Here is a 15,939-nt window from a genome sequence, read left to right as displayed (position 1 = left end):
CCTCATTTTCGCAGGCGGAGCATATAAGGTGCGCCTGCGAAAATGATTTTCGCAGGTGACGCTTAAGTGGTCCGCCTGCGAAAATAGATTTACGCAGGCGGACAGTGAACATCACCCCAATTTATATTTTTATAGGCAGTCATTTGGCTCCAAAAGTCATGTCCGTCTGCGAAAATAATACCTCAACGTTGGGGAAAATGTTTTTTCTTCTAGTGACTTATATATATTCTGGTTAATGTGACAACCAACTACCATCCACTTCTCCCTCTCCTCTCTAATTTCGAGTGTTGCGCGCGTATTAGTCACCAATAAAACATACTCTCATTTTTTTTCAAGGCCCAGATTATTTGGTGATGCCAATAAGTTTGTGTGGTGTGATAGGATTCATTTGTCACATCGGGGAGATAGTGTTATTCGCAAATATTTGGCCATGCGATATGTGGTGCTCTGGCAGCGTGTACTTGGGGGCCATTATTTTTGAAGTTGATTGGAAAAAGAAACAGAAAGCATGTGGATGAGCAATGGTTGGGCTTTTAGCAATGGGGAATCAGATTGGTTAAGGATTTCTATTGGGCCTTCAAATTAGAATGGGAGAAACTTGTGTACTTTGTATACTTGGTTTCTCACTTTTAATTTATAGGGAATACTTCTATGGATTACTACCACTATTATCACCGATGGAAACAATCTAAACTACTGGTTTATGAGTTCTACTACAAATAGAAAAAAAAATATCCTACCAATAATCAATAGTTCTATGGTCCACTAATTTGTAAGAAAAGATGAAAGGTCTAATTGATTCTGCTACTTAGTACGGACCATCATAAAAATTGTCTTTTTAAGAGAGACGTCACAAAACTTTTGTTAAATTTACGAATCGTTATAATTCTTTATTTTTTGCAACCTAAAAATGTAGTTCACCTAACCAATGAACAAAATGCAACGAAATAATTCGGATAAGCCTCAAGTCAGCTGGTAATTAAAGATATCATATATAACATTTTACAAAACAATTATAGTACAAGAAATTATGGCACGACTAAATCAAGTCAAACGTTGTATAGGCTTAAGCTCCAATCAAACGTCACTTATGTACATGCCGCCAGATTTCTGACAATTTAGGCTGTGTTTAGATTTAGGGGTGAAAATTTTTGTCATGTCACATCGGATATAAGGACACACATTTGAAGTATTAAACGTAGTCTAATAACAAAACAAATTACAGATTCCGCTTGTAAACTGCGAGACGAATTTATTAAACCTAATTAATCTGTCATCAACAAATATTTACTGTAGCACAACATTATCAAATCATATAGCAATTAGGCTTAAAAGATTCGTCTCATAATTTACACATAATCTGATTAATTAGTTTTTTTATATATTTAATACTTCATATATGTGTCTAAACATTCGATACGACAGGGTGAAAAAACTTGTCAAGGATCTAAACAAGCCCTAGGATGGTAGCTTTTGGTCTCATACTCTCATGTTCTTCGTCCCTCTGTCACAGCAGCTGCCTTTTACGACGTGAGAAGTGTCAATTCTAAACGGCGGGTCTTAATTTGTTGCATTGCATCAACGCCATTTCAGAAATTTAAAGCGTTAGGTGGCCAGTAACTGTAGTGAATTTTCTGAAAGCCATCCACTTCGAGTCAGATTTGCGAAAGTGCAAGTCTTAAATCAAACCGATCCGTTTTCCATTTCTAGTACAAATCAAATGGAAAAAAAAAATCTCTTTTCGGATCACTACACCAACTCGTACTAAATTTTGGGATTTCCACTACACCCAAGAGATTTTTTTTTTGCAGAGTCGGGGGGAAAAAAATACAGAGGGTCTGCACAATTTCATTACTTACTTACTACTCCATCCATTTCCAAATATTTGATGTTGGTTAATTAGTTTAATTTTGGGCAACCAACATTAGTAACAAGAAAATCCAGTTCTTGCAGTTGCACTTAAAATGCTCATTAGCTTACAATTAATCTATCAATTTTTAGTATATTAATATTGCACTGACCAAATTAACCCCAGTCTACGCTTGCTGGAGTTCCTTCATGCTCCTCCCAGTAGTCTTGAGCTTGTGGCGACATAAAAAGGCCCAAAACGGGTGGCCTATCCTGCACTGCATCACAAAACCTCATCTAGAGCATCGAGCTGAGAGGTAAGGAAGAGAAGAAAACAATGGCGGGGAAAGACGACGACGTGAAGGTGCTCGGCGTGGTGGTGAGCCCGTTCGCGATCCGCGTGCGCATCGCGCTCAACATCAAGGGCGTGAGCTACGAGTACGTCGAGGAGGACATCTTCAACAAGAGCGAGCTCCTCCTCACCTCCAACCCGGTGCACAAGAAGGTCCCCGTGCTCATCCACGGCGGCAAGCCCATCTCCGAGTCGCTCGTCATCGTGCAGTACGTCGACGAGGTCTGGGCCGCGGCGCCATCCGTCCTCCCCGCCGACCCCTACGACCGCGCCGTCGCCCGCTTCTGGGCCGCCTACGTCGACAACAACGTGAGTACTGTACTGTACACTGTACTGGCCATGGCCATGTCTCCAAAGCTGTTCGATGAGCAGCTGCTGGTAATAAGCTTGGTTGTCTTGCAGATGTTCCCTGGAATGGCTGGCGTTCTTTTCGCGGCGACGGAGGAGGAGAGGGCGGCGAAGGCCGAGGAGACGCTGGCGGCGTTGGCGCAGCTGGAGAAGGCGTTCGCGGAGTGCGCGGGCGGGAAGGCGTTCTTCGGCGGCGACTCCATCGGGTACGTCGACCTCGCGCTCGGGAGCAACCTGCACTGGTTCGAGGCGCTCCGCAGGTTGTTCGGCGTGGCGCTGCTGGACGCCGGCAAGACCCCGCTCCTGGCGGCGTGGGCGAAGCGGTTCGTGGAGGCCGAGGCGGCCAAGGGGGTGGTGCCGGACGCTGGTGTGGCGGTGGAGCTCGGCAAGAAGCTGCAGGCTCGTGCAGCAGCGGCTTCCACCGCTGCCTGAGTGGCTTGGAATAATTATTCGTTTCGGATGGATCAAATCGATGGGTTCATGTGAAGATAAAACCGTGCGTTATATTAGAGTGCCATTTGAAGTCTTGTTTAGTTCATTTGTGGGGCTATTATGTAAAGTCTAAGCATGCGTGCGTGTGTATATATATGTATGCTCTCTGATTCATCGATCATTTGCAGATATACAGTGCTATTGTTGTGTTATTTGACGTTTTACTGCTCTACGCTCTATCACACACACACTGTATGCGTGGGGAAAAGAGAGGCCACGTAGCACTGTATTGGTTACTGCAGGAAAGGGAAACAACTACTGAATTGAGTTGAGAGTGCAGAAGATGATAAGCAGATACAGTGCTACGATTCCTGAACAGAGTAACACGCTGACGTCCCACGAAGGCGCAAAACGTCGGTAACGGATTCTGCGGTGATATGGCAACGGATCTACTACCAATGCAGGCCGCCTTCGTCGGGCTCCGCACGGCCCATAGGCTTGGCATATTGTGCCGGGCTTAAACCGTGAAGCCCGTCACTACCGCACGTGGAGTCTCAGGCCGCGCGCCTGCGAGTGGTTGACGGCCCGGGTGTTGCTAACTTGCGCGCGCCAGCTGCCCCCCCCGGCCCACGGCCTTTTTTTTTCTCTTTTATCGCCGATTTTTTCTTTCGTTTTTTTTTTGCGATTTTTTTCCTTTTTTTTTTCGTTTTTTTCTGATTACTTTTTTTAATCTTTAGCAAACTTATTTTTTAAAAAATATTTTGAGTTGAAAGTTTTTAATCTTAACTTGAAAATTTTTAATTTTGATTTGAAAGTATTCAAATCTCGAGTTGAAAGTTTTCGAATCTGAGTTGAAAGTTTTTAAATCTCGAGTCGAAAGTTTTCGAATCGAAGTCGAAAGTTTTCAAATCTCGAGTTGAAAGTTTTTAAATCTGAGTCGAAAGTTTCATATTTTTTCAAATCTTAACTTAAAATTTTTCAAATCTGTACTTGAAAGTTTTCAAATCTCGAATTGAAAGTTTTAGAATCCGATTTGAAAGTTTTCGAATCTGAGTTGAAAGTTTCTGAATCTCGAGTTGAAAATTTTTAAATCTGAGTTGAAAGTTTTCAAATATGAGTTGAAAGTTTTCAAGTCGAAATTGAAAGTTTTGAAGTCGGAGTTGAAAGTATTCAAATATGGGTTGAAAGTTTACACATATATGGAAAAACCACCTATAAGGCCGTGTGGGCCAGCGTGTACGCGCCAATTAGGATTCCTGGACAGGGGTCAGTATCAGATGGGCCTTTGACCGGTAATTTCCACAAAAAAATCAAACCTCCTAAGTCCTTTTTCCCACTAAAAAGAACTGTAGGAGATTATTATGACAAAAATAGTGACGTTCCACTAAAAAATATAATAGCGGTGTTATGCGGCTATATTTATGTGCTCAATAAATCTTGAGTATGATATTTTGTGAGGATGAAGTCGTATGGTCATACATACTCCCTCCGTCCTTTAAATATTTGATGCCGTTGAGTTTTTTAAACATGTTTGACTGTTCGTCTTATTAAAAAACTTTTATAAAATATGTAAAACTATATGTATACATAAAAGTATATTTAACGACGAACAAAATGATATGAAAATAATTAATAATTACTTGATTTTTTTAATAAGACGAACGATCAAATATTTTTTAAAAAGTCAACAGTGTCAAATATTTAGAGACAGATGGAGTAGTTAAATAAATGATGTTACAGTTCGTTGTTTCTAATATAAATATCCGGTGTCCTACTAATAGCAGTGTATTTCTCGGCCAATTTAGGTTTACTGAGAGTGGTGATCGAATTGATCGAATAAAATTCGGTTATCCAACATCTAAGATCGGCGTTCTACTGATATCAGTATAACTCAGTCTCGGTCTCGATTTCCCTATGGATAGTATCGATGTCGTTATCGTTTTTGACTCTACAGTTTTGTTTCCGCTTCCAAGGAAAAAAATTGGAAAGGCAAACGAGAGAGGCAGTTTTCCAACATATTTCTATCTTTAATTAAGTTGGAGACCGGAGCGGAGCCCCTTCATCTTCATCCTCTTCCTAGCACTCCAGTGGACTTGGAGTTGTGGCTGTATAAAGGCCCAAGACGTGTGGTGTTTATCCTGCACAATCGGTCAGTCGCACAGATAACACCGTAGTATCAGACAAGACCTCATCTCAGTATCCAGCCGAGAGGAAATCAAAGGAAGAGAAGGGGAAAAGCAATGGCGGGCAAGGACGACGACGTGAAGGTGCTCGGCCTGGTGATGAGCCCCTTCGCGATCCGCGTATGCATCGCGCTCAAGTTGAAGGGCGTGAGCTACGAGTACATCGAGGAGGACCTCGCCAACAAGAGCGAGCTCCTCCTCAGCTCCAACCCGGTGCACAAGAAGATCCCCGTCCTCATCCATGGCGGCAAGCCCGTCTCCGAGTCGCTCGTCATCGTGCAGTACGTCGACGAGGCCTGGGCGCCCTCCCCCACGTCGCCCTCCATCCTCCCCGCCGACCCCTACGACCGCGCCGTCGCCCGCTTCTGGGCCGCCTACGTCGACGACAAGGTGAGTACGTACAGAGCACTGTACTATAGTGGTGTAGCTCTCGTGTTCGATCTGTGCTTCTGTTGGATCTTGGATGAGCAGGTGAATATGCTTTGCATGCTTGCTTGTTTGTCTGCAGATGGTCCCTGGTATGGTTGGCGTTTTGAGGGCGGCGACGGAGGAGGAGAGGGCGGCGAAGGCCGACGAGACGCTGGCGGCGATGGCGCAGCTGGAGAAGGCGTTCGCCGAGGTGGCCGCGAAGAACGGGAAGCCCTTCTTCGGCGGCGACACCGTCGGGTACGTCGACCTCGCGCTCGGTTGCAACCTGCACTTTCTCGAAGCGATCCGCAGGTTGCACGGCGTGGCGTTGGTCGACGCCGGCAAGACCCCGCTCCTGGCGGCGTGGGCGGAGCGGTTCGTGGAGGTCGAGGCGGCCAAGGGGGTGGTGCCGGACGCGGACGACGCCGTGGAGTTCGCCAGGAAAGTCCAGGCTCGTGTAGCAGCTGCTGCTGCTTCCACCGCTGCCAAGTGAGTGGAAAATCGTTTTCGATTGGATCATTGGGTTTCTTGTAATAAAGAAAAAATCGTGTTATTACAGTGCCATTTTCAAGTCATGGTTAGTTTATTTGTGGGGTTATTAATGTGTAAAGTCTGGACATGTATGCGTGTTATGTTCTCTGGTTCATCGATCATAAGCAGCTATACAGACATACAGTGCTAGTGCTATTGCCATTGTACTGCTGCTCTACTCTCTCTCTCTCTCTCTCTCTCTCTCTCTCAAACACACATTTATGCGTGGGGAAAAGAGAGGCCACATGGCACTGTATTGCACATGAGAAACAACTACCCAGTTTAGCGTGCAGAATAAGAGTAGATCCCGTCCACAACAGAGAGACCCCACGATGTCAACGGGTGACAACGCCCAAGATGCCGGGCGTCGATGGTCGTAAGACTAATCTACGTACGCCGTCCATTCAGCGTTGTAGCGACTGATCAACAACAGCTATCAAGGCAGGCCGCCTTCGTCGGGCCCTGCACCGCGTGGTTCGTGACGTTGTTTCCACCGATCCACTACTTGAGCGTCCGATTTTTTCAAAATACATTAATGGTTAAATATTTTAGTTTACTACGGAGTGAAATATTAAATAGTACGTGGTGAATCATTTTAAAAAATTAATTGTCACCCCACGTCTTTACCGCGGGTTTTGTAGTTTTATCATCAAATAAAATCATAGTTTTAAATGGTTATATGCAACTCTACGTATATATACAAAATATATGATAATGTGGATTTATATATGTCTTATGTTATTACAATACAATTTTATTTTTCCAAGCGTCGTTGTGTATTGTTATAATATATGAATATTATTTTCATGCGCAATATGGGTATCGTTAGGGTTAGACAATTTTCATTTCTCTACTTCACTCAAGTTTTTTCTGAAAATAGATTCAGATAACGGTATGTAATAATTATATGCTATCTTATCATGCATAATAAAACAAAACACATATATTAAACAATAATTTGAGCTGTATTCGGAAAACATGGTGTTATATACATAATATGTAACAGTGCTATGTGTAACTGTGAGGTGGAGCAAAGGAAGGTGAATTGATAACTAATAAATGATTGAATTGGATGAATAAGTAGTTTCTTGATCCAACGGTTATTATCTTTATACTAATCTGATCTAATGGCTTAAAATTGTTGATGATGTGGCTTCTTGCATGTCTTGCTTTTTAGGAGTAAATGTCCCTTAGTGGGTATCAACTATATAAAAAGATAGGATTAGCGAACACTGGAAAACATACGTTAAAACATGTCGTTATCATATACGGAACAATATGTTCCAATAATTTGAAATATATGTTTTTTTCACTAGAATATAATCACACGATATCTTATTATAAATATAGATTGATAAATAGTTTAGATGAAAAATTGTTTTGAAGATTACTACATGCATACATATATGGATGAATATATGGATGAAGTGAGGAGAGAGCAATTATATGACATGAGAAAGAGAATGGACATGTATGTTTGCTAGCCATTGAGTCATTTATTTGATTTTTTTTGAAAAACACAATAAAAAACACACTGAAACATATCGCTACATATAAACATTGATGAGTTGAACATACTATTCTTTTATCAGAATATAATCATAAGATATCTTTTATAAAGAATTAATTATAACAAATATAACTGTATGATCGAATTAAAAATTATAGTTTAGACGCTTTTTTTTAAGATGTTCATATTTATTATATTTATTTATGTGTGTATGGATGGAATGGTGAGAAGTAAAGTAATAATATAACAGTATAGCAGGAAGTAGCTTAGCTGCGTTCCATTTTTTTTATCTTCCGTTATGCTACCGATAGGAAGCATTTTAGTTGTTTCCAGCGTATTTTTGTGGCAAGTACTTCTCAGGCCTAATACGTCCCGTTTATTTCGCTCCTACTGGGCCTGGGCCATGCTATACAAGGGGTGAAGGCCCAGTTCACAGATTCCGACCCGTCAATTTCCGGCGACCGTGGCGGCGGCGGCGTGCATCGCCCCGTGAAACTCGCGCAGCCGCTCGACGCTGGGTATCGCCTCCTTGGCGGCCTCCAGCGCGGAGAACCGCGCCGCCCAAGCGGCCAGGAGCGGCGTCCGGGCCCCGTCGAGGAACGCGACGCCGGCCAACGCCTCCGCCGCCTTGATCCACCCCAGGAACCCACCGAGCGCCACGTCCACGTACCCCGCGCTGTCGCCGCCGAAGAAGACCTTCCCCTTCATGGCTTCCTCCAAGGTCTCCAGCGCGGCGAACACCTGCGCCGCCGCCTCGTCCTTCTCCTCCTCCTCCTTCGCTTCTCCCATTGCTCGGAACTTCGTAGCAAACTGTAACGCACACATGTCCATGATTAGGAGCTGCATGTGAACTTCCATTGGAAGTTGTAGAACAAGTAGAGAGATCTACCTCGTCATCGATGTAGGTGGCCCAGAAGCGGGCGACAGCGCGTTCGTGGGGATCGGAGGGGAGGAGGGAGGCGCCGGCGCCGGGGAACGCCTCGTCGATGTACTGCACGATGATCTGCGACTCGCAGACGGGCTTGCCGCCGTGGATGAGCACGGGCACCTTCTTGTGCACCGGGTTGGAGACGACGAGGAGCTCGCTCTTGTCCCTGATGTCCTGCTCGACGTACTCGTAGCTCAGGCCCTTGAGGCCGAGCGCGAGCCTCACCCTGACGACGAACGGGCTCGGCCATGTGCCCAGCAGCTTGAGCTCGTGGTTGTTTCGCCCTGCCATTTTGCTCCTACAATTTACAAACAAGGTGATGTTGGCGACGGAGGGAGATTGATCTGATGGCGTTTACATGCAAGCTTTTCCAGAGAATAATGACAGAGTTTCGTGTCGTTTAGACCAAGGCACGGCGATGATTATTACTATGTTCCGGGAAGTTGGCAGAAGGTTTGCTGTCCGTTCGAACCAATGATCTATCTCTAGTTCCATTCCAGACATATCAGTCTATACTGCTCCCTCCGTTTCACAATGTAAGTCATTCTAGCATTTCCCACATTCATATTGATGTTAATGAATCTAAACATATATTCATATTGATGTTAATGATATATGTTTAGATTCATTAACATCAATATGAATGTGGGAAATGCTAGAATGATTTATATTGTGAAACGAAGTACTGTACATTCCCTTTTGGAAGGAAATTTCTGAAATAGCTGAAATTCTGGTTCCTCCGTTAAATGGTAGAGACGAGTATATTCTCTTAAACAATATAAGATTATTTAGAGACCGTGTCTTTACAATAGTTGTGACGACAAAGGCTCTAATCATTAACTCAAAAAAATATTCCTTTTATTAATATTCTTTCCATTTTTTTACACCCATACAACCATATTTCCATATTACAGTAATTAAGAGTCGTCGTTAAGCCGTTGTTATGTATAACAACGATGTTTTGTCTCTCCTATTTCTCTTTCTTCTATGTCAACAATTATTCCTAATTAGCATCGCCATTGACCGCTAGGATGTTCTTTTGGCACTTATTTGTATAACAAAATTAGCATCAGTTCGTCCATAGGAAGTGTTGTAATCTTAACAGTTATGTTTGCTGAAAATGTTTGAGTAAAGTGCTGTCACACCCCAATCCGGCACCGCCGTACAACGGCACCTGACAGGAGCGTGTCGTAGGAATAACGGCGCGAACCGCTTTCTACGAAACCGCGATCTCAGTACTAGTCCCAGGACATAGTGCTGGTACCCACGGTGACAAATATGAATCATTGCAAATCCTTAAAATAAATAGAGGACTTATTTACCTTAACTTAGGTTGCAGCTCAGGACAGCCTGAGAATACAACCGAAGACACAGACGAGGAAACACCAGCAACAACAGCAGCAGCGGAACCAATGGTCTAACACCCAACACCACAGGCGACGGCTGAGAACCAGGACGAAACCCTAATCTTCACTTCACTTCATCTTCACTTCACGACGGAGGAACTATATATATTTATATAGAGCAAGGGTGAGTACTTTCGTACTCAGCAAGTCACGGGAACTTAGGTGTTTAATGCAAGCTTGGAAGAGAGGCAAGGTTGTTTTGCAAATCCTTTGTTTGAAATTATTTTTGAAATCACTACGTGATTTATTTCTTTTTAAGTTTGGGTCGAAAGGAAACTTGCGTCTCGATTCGACTTAAGAGATGATTTTCAACAACTCAAATGGTAATGTACCGACCTCCCGGGTCAGATCATTACTTATCGGCTCCCAGAGCCATTTCACTTGATTAGGCGGCTCCCAGAGCCTTTTTCATTTTTGCGGACTCCCAGAGTCCAGCTGCCCAGCAGCAAAGCAATCCGCTTCCACTCAGGAAGCATAGTCTATGATGCCCGTAGACATCCCGAATCACACAGATTCGTTTCTGACCACTCAGGTCATCCATCTGCCACATAGGCTGATTCTGGTTACGATTCCCACACCACAACAACTTTTCACAAAGCACTGGCAAACAAATCTACGCAACGGGAAACACCTCACATCCGCCCTTGACCGTGGGCACGGCTATTCGAACAGTTAGTTAACCTCTGCAGAGGGGTACACTTTACCCACAAGACACAAACTTACTCAAGACACTGGCCGGTGTCGGAGGTTCGTGACAAGGCCTTTCCAAAGCCAATCCTGGGTCACCTCATGCCACATAGAGGGTCTCCCTGACCAACATCGGGCCAACTCCGGTTTTCCCTTAGGACTCCCGGGTGCCTTCCTCTGTTTCGGACTCCCAGGATGCCTCTACCCCCACATCCCGGCTTTCCGCCTCTATTGGCATACAAGATTTCCCAAAAGCAACTAATTACTTAGCCAGGGTGTCCCATACCACCATGTGGTTGCACTTGTTATGCTTGATGAATTTCCCACAGGAATCGGTCCTTATATGCGAATACGGGACGACGCCACATAGGCACAACACCCGCATCGCGAGTTTTCACAGTTCATTTTATTTTCAAACACACCGACACCACATGTCGGGTTTTCAAGGCTTCTCAAACCCATTTCCCAAGTTTTCGACAATCAACGGTGTATGTGGGATATTTGGTATACGCGCTCAGAGAGCACGGATACCGAGGTACCACAAGGGTGGAGCGACAAGGAATCAGGGTAGTACAACCTACAGGAATTAGTGCGACTACTGGTAGGTCCGTCGGTTTGGCACACAAACCGAGGCCAAGCAAGTTAAGTGTGTGATTCTAATAATGCGAGTTGCAAACAAAATAATAATGATTTTCCAATTATAGGAGCAATTGATCAAAGAGTGACTTGCCTTGCTCAAGGTCTTCACGAAGCTTCACGAATCTTCGAGAAAATCACGATTGACGAAAATCCGGTAACCGCAACTATACGCAAACAATCAGAACCTAAACAAAAGACTAATAAAAGATCCTATTTAGACTAAATTATAGTGCCATTAGATAGATCTCAATTTTACGGAATTACTGGAAGTGGAACGGGGTCAATCGGACGAGCGGTTGAGGAGATATGGATTTCCTAAGATTATTTGGATTTTCTGTCTAAAGGAAAAAGATTTATTAAATCCTTTGGAAAAGGAAATGGACGAGGGATGTGAATCAGACTTGTCTCGGGTGGCATTGGCGCGGCCCGAGGGACTTGCGCAGCTCGGGCGAGCCTAATGGGCCGGCACGGCCGCGAGGAGGGCAGCCCAATGGGGCGTGGGAGGGGGAGGAGACCGACCGGGTGGACCGCGGTCCACCATGCGGGGTCCCGGGACGGGCCCACCTGTCGGCGGCTGGGTTCATGGAGGAATGGGTTCACGCGGGGGCGGCGCTAGGGTTTGGTGAAGATGGCGCACGGGCGGTGCGCCGGATGGACCGAGAGGCGGCGGGCCCACGCGCAGCCATAGGGCTCTCCGTGGACCGCGCACACCAGTCGAGGGAGGGGGAGGCGGCAGGCTGGTCGTGCTGACCCGGTCGCGGCCGATGTGGCTCCGACGTGGCGCCTACGTGGCAGCCACGCGGGCCGGCGGGAGGAGGAAGAAGGGGGCGCCGGCATCCGACGGCGGACGGCGACGGCGTTCGTCGGAGCGATTCGCGAGGGTTCAAGGGAGGGGGAGTACACCGAAGTGGCGGGAGGGACAAGAGAAAGCGAGCCATAGGCTCTGATTCGCCGGGGGATGGCCGGAATCGGCGGATTGCGGCGGCGGCGGCCGGCGGCAAGATAAGAGGGGAAACTCGACGGGGCGACGAGAGCTCGATTCAAAGCGGTGGGAGTATCTATGGGGGTCGGGGAATCCGTTTCCGGCGCCGGATGGGGCGAAGGAGCACCGAGGAGGGCTAGCGACAGCGGCGGCCTCCTGGAGCGGGCGGCAATGGCGGCGAGGCCATGCCGGGTGGCAGCGGCGGGGCTTGGGGCTTCGTCTACGCGTGTTCGAGAGGCTAGCCGAGCTACCACGCGAGCTGGAGGTGGCGAGAGAGAGCGAGGAAGGGGAACGGAAGGCTACCGCGTCAGGACGGGCGCTGGGAGATGGCCGACGGCGCGAGCGGGCTCTCCGGCCTCGGACCGGGGAAGGGGAAGAAGGAGGGTGCCTGGAGTCCTCTTCGGCTCCTCGCGCGCAAGCAGGCTTCACCAGCACGCGCGATGGCGAAGGGATGTGAGGTCGGCAGCTGCGAGGCGGCAACAATGGCGCGGCGGCGGTGGAAGAGAGATGCCAAGAGAGAATGAGATGGGGAGGCTCGGCCTGGGCTTTATAGATGGAGAAGAGGCGGTTTGGGAGGGGGAACTGACACAGGGCGGTCAAGGGTGCAAGGACCGCGAGCTGGCGGTCACGGGCGCAAGTGACCAGGCGGCGATAGGGCATGGCGGTGGTGGTCAGGGGAAAAAGCAGAAAAGGGAGGGAAAAAGGGGAGCTCTGCTCCTTGCCGATTTGGGCGAGCAGAGGAAGGAGGGGAGAGCGCGTGAGAGAGGCGCTCTGTCTCGGTTTTGGAAGCACGCGGCGTGGAGTAGTGGGACCAGGCGGCAGCGCGGGCACGGGCAGCGACCAGGCGACTGGCCACGCGTGAGCGCGCGTGCGCGGGAAACCGACGGGCGGCGGCGAAAATCGAATGGCGGCGGCGGGAGGGTTCAAACCGCGGCGGCGGGAATCGGCAAAGCGGCGGTGGTTGACCGGCGAGAGAGAGAAATCGAGCGAGAGAGAGAGAGAGAGAGGAAGAGAGACGACGTTCTCTCGGGCGGCGCACATGCATTGCACTTGTGAGGAGGAGGGAGGAGATAGGCAGAGGGGAGATGGGCCAAGGGGGACAAAATCGACCCACAAAACTTGAGGGAGGCGATTTAGATTTTCACAGAGAGGGCTGATTTGGAGAGAATTGAAGTTTGGATTTGGATTCAAATTCGATATTCAAACTCGAGGGTTCAGGTAGGAATCAAGGAAGACTCAAGGTAGTGTTTGATATTTTTGGGGATTGGGAGTGAGTGTTTGGCGAGGATTCAAAGGATGCGATTGAATTTCGAAGTTCGATCTCGGAGACTTGATTTGGAATAGGGATTTCGAGGAGGAGGAGGATCAAGGAGATTTAAATTGAGATCTACAGCATGACTTAGACTCGCACACAAAAAACGAAATTTTCGCATATAGGATTTTGCCGAATTAGTTTTTAACGTCCCACGAGAAGCGGAGCGTTACAAGTGCACAGGCGGTTCTTAAACTTGTAGGAGTGTATCATATAGGTCCCTAAACTCTCAAAATGCATATCTAAGTCACAAAACTTGTCATACTGTGTCATCTAGGTCTCAAATCACCACAACCCCTTCAGAATCCTACGTGGCGCTGATGTGGCATACCACACGGACAAATAGTGGCATCATTTTGACTGACAAATAGGACCTATTTATTTTTTTCTTTTTTTCTTTTCTTCTCTGTTTTTTTTCCTTTCTTCTCGTTTCTCTGTGACCCGAGCAGAAGAAAGGAAAAAAAATAAAAGAATAATAGAAGAAAACAAAACGAAAAATAAAAAGAAAAGAAGAAAAAAAAAGAGAAAATGACACGTCACGTCCATGTGGCATGCCACATCAACGCCACGTACGATTCTAGAGGGGCTGTATCGATCTGTGACTTTCATGATATACTTTGACAAGTTCTGCGACCTGTATCTGTATTTTGAGAGTTTAAGTACCTAATTGACACAACCTTACAAGTTTAAGGACCACCTATATACTCTACTCAAAATGTTTTTCCTTCTCTCAATCTTACTAAATTTGGTCAGGGCACTTCTTCGCCGCTGACCAAGAAAATAAAACTTTGTTCAAATTTCATATTTTTTGGCATGTATTGTTTTACAAGGATATATAATGTCTGTGCGTTTTTTAAAATAAAAGGATACAAATATATTTATTGGTCATAAACAAACACGACATGGAACAACGACAGACTGACTGAACAAAACACTGGCATGGAACAAGTTGCGCAACGTAGGCAGAGGTGCAGAGCAACAATGAAGCAGTTGACACTTGACACAAACAGGACACAAATTATTAACTCGCTTTCCCCAAATCGACACTTGCAGGGGCGAGTCTGCTCAGCTCATCGCAGTTGGTTGGTGAGTGGTGATCAGTTGGCTGCTGCGTTCGCGGCGTCAGACTCGGCCTGCCTCATCTTGGCATACTCGATCAGCCTGCCGAACTCCGGCATGGACGCCTTCGCCGCGTCCAGCGCGAGGAAGCGCTCCGCCCAGGCCGCCAGAAGCGGCGTCTTGGCGGGATCGAACAGCTTGATGCCGGACAGCGCCTGGGATGCGCGCACCCACCCGAGCTGGCTGCCGAGCGCGATGTCCACGATCCCGGCGTTGTCGCCGCCGAAGAATGGCCTCCCCTTGGAGCACTCCTTGAACGCCTCCTCCAGCACCATCACCGCCACGAAGATCTGCTTCAGCCCCTCCGCCTTCTCCTCCATCGACTTGCTCCTGAACACCTGGAACCATGGCGCCACTAGCTGCATTCGCAACCAATAACCAAGCATGCTTGACATCAGCTCCGATCCAATCATTTCATGCAAGCTCAAGCTCCAGACGCTGTAGAAGAGTATCTCACCTTGTTGTCGATGTAGGAGACCCAGAAGCGAGCGACGGCGCGTTCATAGGCATCGGTGGGGACGACGGACGGGCCGACGCCGGCGAAGGTCTCGTCGATGTACTCGACGATGATCATGGACTCGCAGAGTGGCTTGCCGTTGTGGAAGAGCACGGGTACCTTCTTGATCGCCGGGTTGCTCTTGAGGAGGAGCTCGCTCTTGTTCTTGAGGTCCTCCTCGATGTTCTCGTAGCTCAGGCCCTTGAGGTGGAACACGAACTTCACTCTGGAAACGAACGGGCTGAACCATGTGCCCAAAAGCTTCAGCTCATCTCCTCCTCCGGCCATTTCTGTCGATCAGTTTCAGGAACTCGGCTGTGGGGGTGGCTAGAGATTTGAACCTCTTACTACTTCTGCTCGTGTTTCTAGTTTGTGTTCTTGATGATCACAACGAATGGTTTGGAGATGTATATATAGTTGGAGTTGGGTGCGTAAAGCCTGAGATATTGACACTGAACTTGTTCGATAAGGAGACCGGGAAAGATATAATTCGTCTCTGATCCAATTGATTTGGAGAGGATATGTATAGCTGGCAACTCGATTCATTTCCTAGTATATGTAATCTTCCGGATTTGCTACAATCCTTTTAATTATTTAATTGAATATGGCCAGAACATGTGCTTAAGCTGTAACAAGTTCACCTAATCAGGCCATAACCACCCGGCACGTCTTTCCTCGATGAATATGTTTTCGGTAATACTCCTGATCGGTTGACCAATCTCTATAGAAAATTCAGAACCATCACTCCATAGTCCTCA

The 15,939-nt window shown here is 46.9% G+C and overlaps 4 protein-coding genes across 4 annotated transcripts; 2 read left to right on the top strand and 2 right to left on the bottom strand.

The window, feature by feature from the left end:
* The first annotated feature begins 2,033 nt into the window (after positions 1-2,033).
* LOC4349203 (probable glutathione S-transferase GSTU6) lies at positions 2,034-3,192 on the top strand. The gene is made up of 2 exons (XM_015759044.3): positions 2,034-2,509; positions 2,603-3,192. Exons 1-2 carry the CDS (start codon positions 2,186-2,188, stop codon positions 2,978-2,980), a joined length of 702 nt encoding a protein of 233 aa, XP_015614530.1. The 5' UTR covers positions 2,034-2,185; the 3' UTR covers positions 2,981-3,192.
* Positions 3,193-4,875: 1,683 nt separating this feature from the next.
* Positions 4,876-6,269, top strand: LOC4349202 (probable glutathione S-transferase GSTU6). Its single transcript, XM_015759042.3, has 2 exons — positions 4,876-5,553; positions 5,672-6,269. The coding sequence occupies exons 1-2, from the start codon at positions 5,221-5,223 to the stop codon at positions 6,062-6,064; spliced, it is 726 nt and encodes a 241-aa protein (XP_015614528.1). The 5' UTR covers positions 4,876-5,220; the 3' UTR covers positions 6,065-6,269.
* Positions 6,270-8,059: 1,790 nt separating this feature from the next.
* LOC4349201 (probable glutathione S-transferase GSTU6) lies at positions 8,060-8,831 on the bottom strand. The gene is made up of 2 exons (XM_066304580.1): positions 8,502-8,831; positions 8,060-8,452 (listed from the first exon to the last, which is right to left on the bottom strand). The coding sequence occupies exons 1-2, from the start codon at positions 8,829-8,831 to the stop codon at positions 8,060-8,062; spliced, it is 723 nt and encodes a 240-aa protein (XP_066160677.1).
* Positions 8,832-14,415: 5,584 nt separating this feature from the next.
* Positions 14,416-15,700, bottom strand: LOC4349200 (probable glutathione S-transferase GSTU6). The gene is made up of 2 exons (XM_015759043.3): positions 15,143-15,700; positions 14,416-15,044 (listed from the first exon to the last, which is right to left on the bottom strand). The coding sequence occupies exons 1-2, from the start codon at positions 15,467-15,469 to the stop codon at positions 14,664-14,666; spliced, it is 708 nt and encodes a 235-aa protein (XP_015614529.1). The 5' UTR covers positions 15,470-15,700; the 3' UTR covers positions 14,416-14,663.
* Positions 15,701-15,939: the final 239 nt, after the last annotated feature.

The sequence above is a fragment of the Oryza sativa genome, chromosome 10 (genome assembly GCF_034140825.1).
Source record: "Oryza sativa Japonica Group chromosome 10, ASM3414082v1".
NCBI classification, from domain to species: domain Eukaryota; kingdom Viridiplantae; phylum Streptophyta; class Magnoliopsida; order Poales; family Poaceae; genus Oryza; species Oryza sativa.
Note: the sequence above shows the minus strand (reverse complement) of the source record. Positions and strands in the feature narration are given on the sequence as shown.

Coding starts and splice junctions, on each gene's coding strand:
- LOC4349203 (XM_015759044.3), top strand. CDS start 2,186: ATGGCGGGGAAAGACGACGACGTGAAGGTGCTCGGCGTGGTGGTGAGC. Junction 2,510..2,602: donor CCGCCTACGTCGACAACAAC/GTGAGTACTGTA, acceptor GTTGTCTTGCAG/ATGTTCCCTGGAATGGCTGG.
- LOC4349202 (XM_015759042.3), top strand. CDS start 5,221: ATGGCGGGCAAGGACGACGACGTGAAGGTGCTCGGCCTGGTGATGAGC. Junction 5,554..5,671: donor CCGCCTACGTCGACGACAAG/GTGAGTACGTAC, acceptor GTTTGTCTGCAG/ATGGTCCCTGGTATGGTTGG.
- LOC4349201 (XM_066304580.1), bottom strand. CDS start 8,831: ATGGCAGGGCGAAACAACCACGAGCTCAAGCTGCTGGGCACATGGCCG. Junction 8,453..8,501: donor CCACCTACATCGATGACGAG/GTAGATCTCTCT, acceptor GTTCACATGCAG/CTCCTAATCATGGACATGTG.
- LOC4349200 (XM_015759043.3), bottom strand. CDS start 15,469: ATGGCCGGAGGAGGAGATGAGCTGAAGCTTTTGGGCACATGGTTCAGC. Junction 15,045..15,142: donor TCTCCTACATCGACAACAAG/GTGAGATACTCT, acceptor TTGCGAATGCAG/CTAGTGGCGCCATGGTTCCA.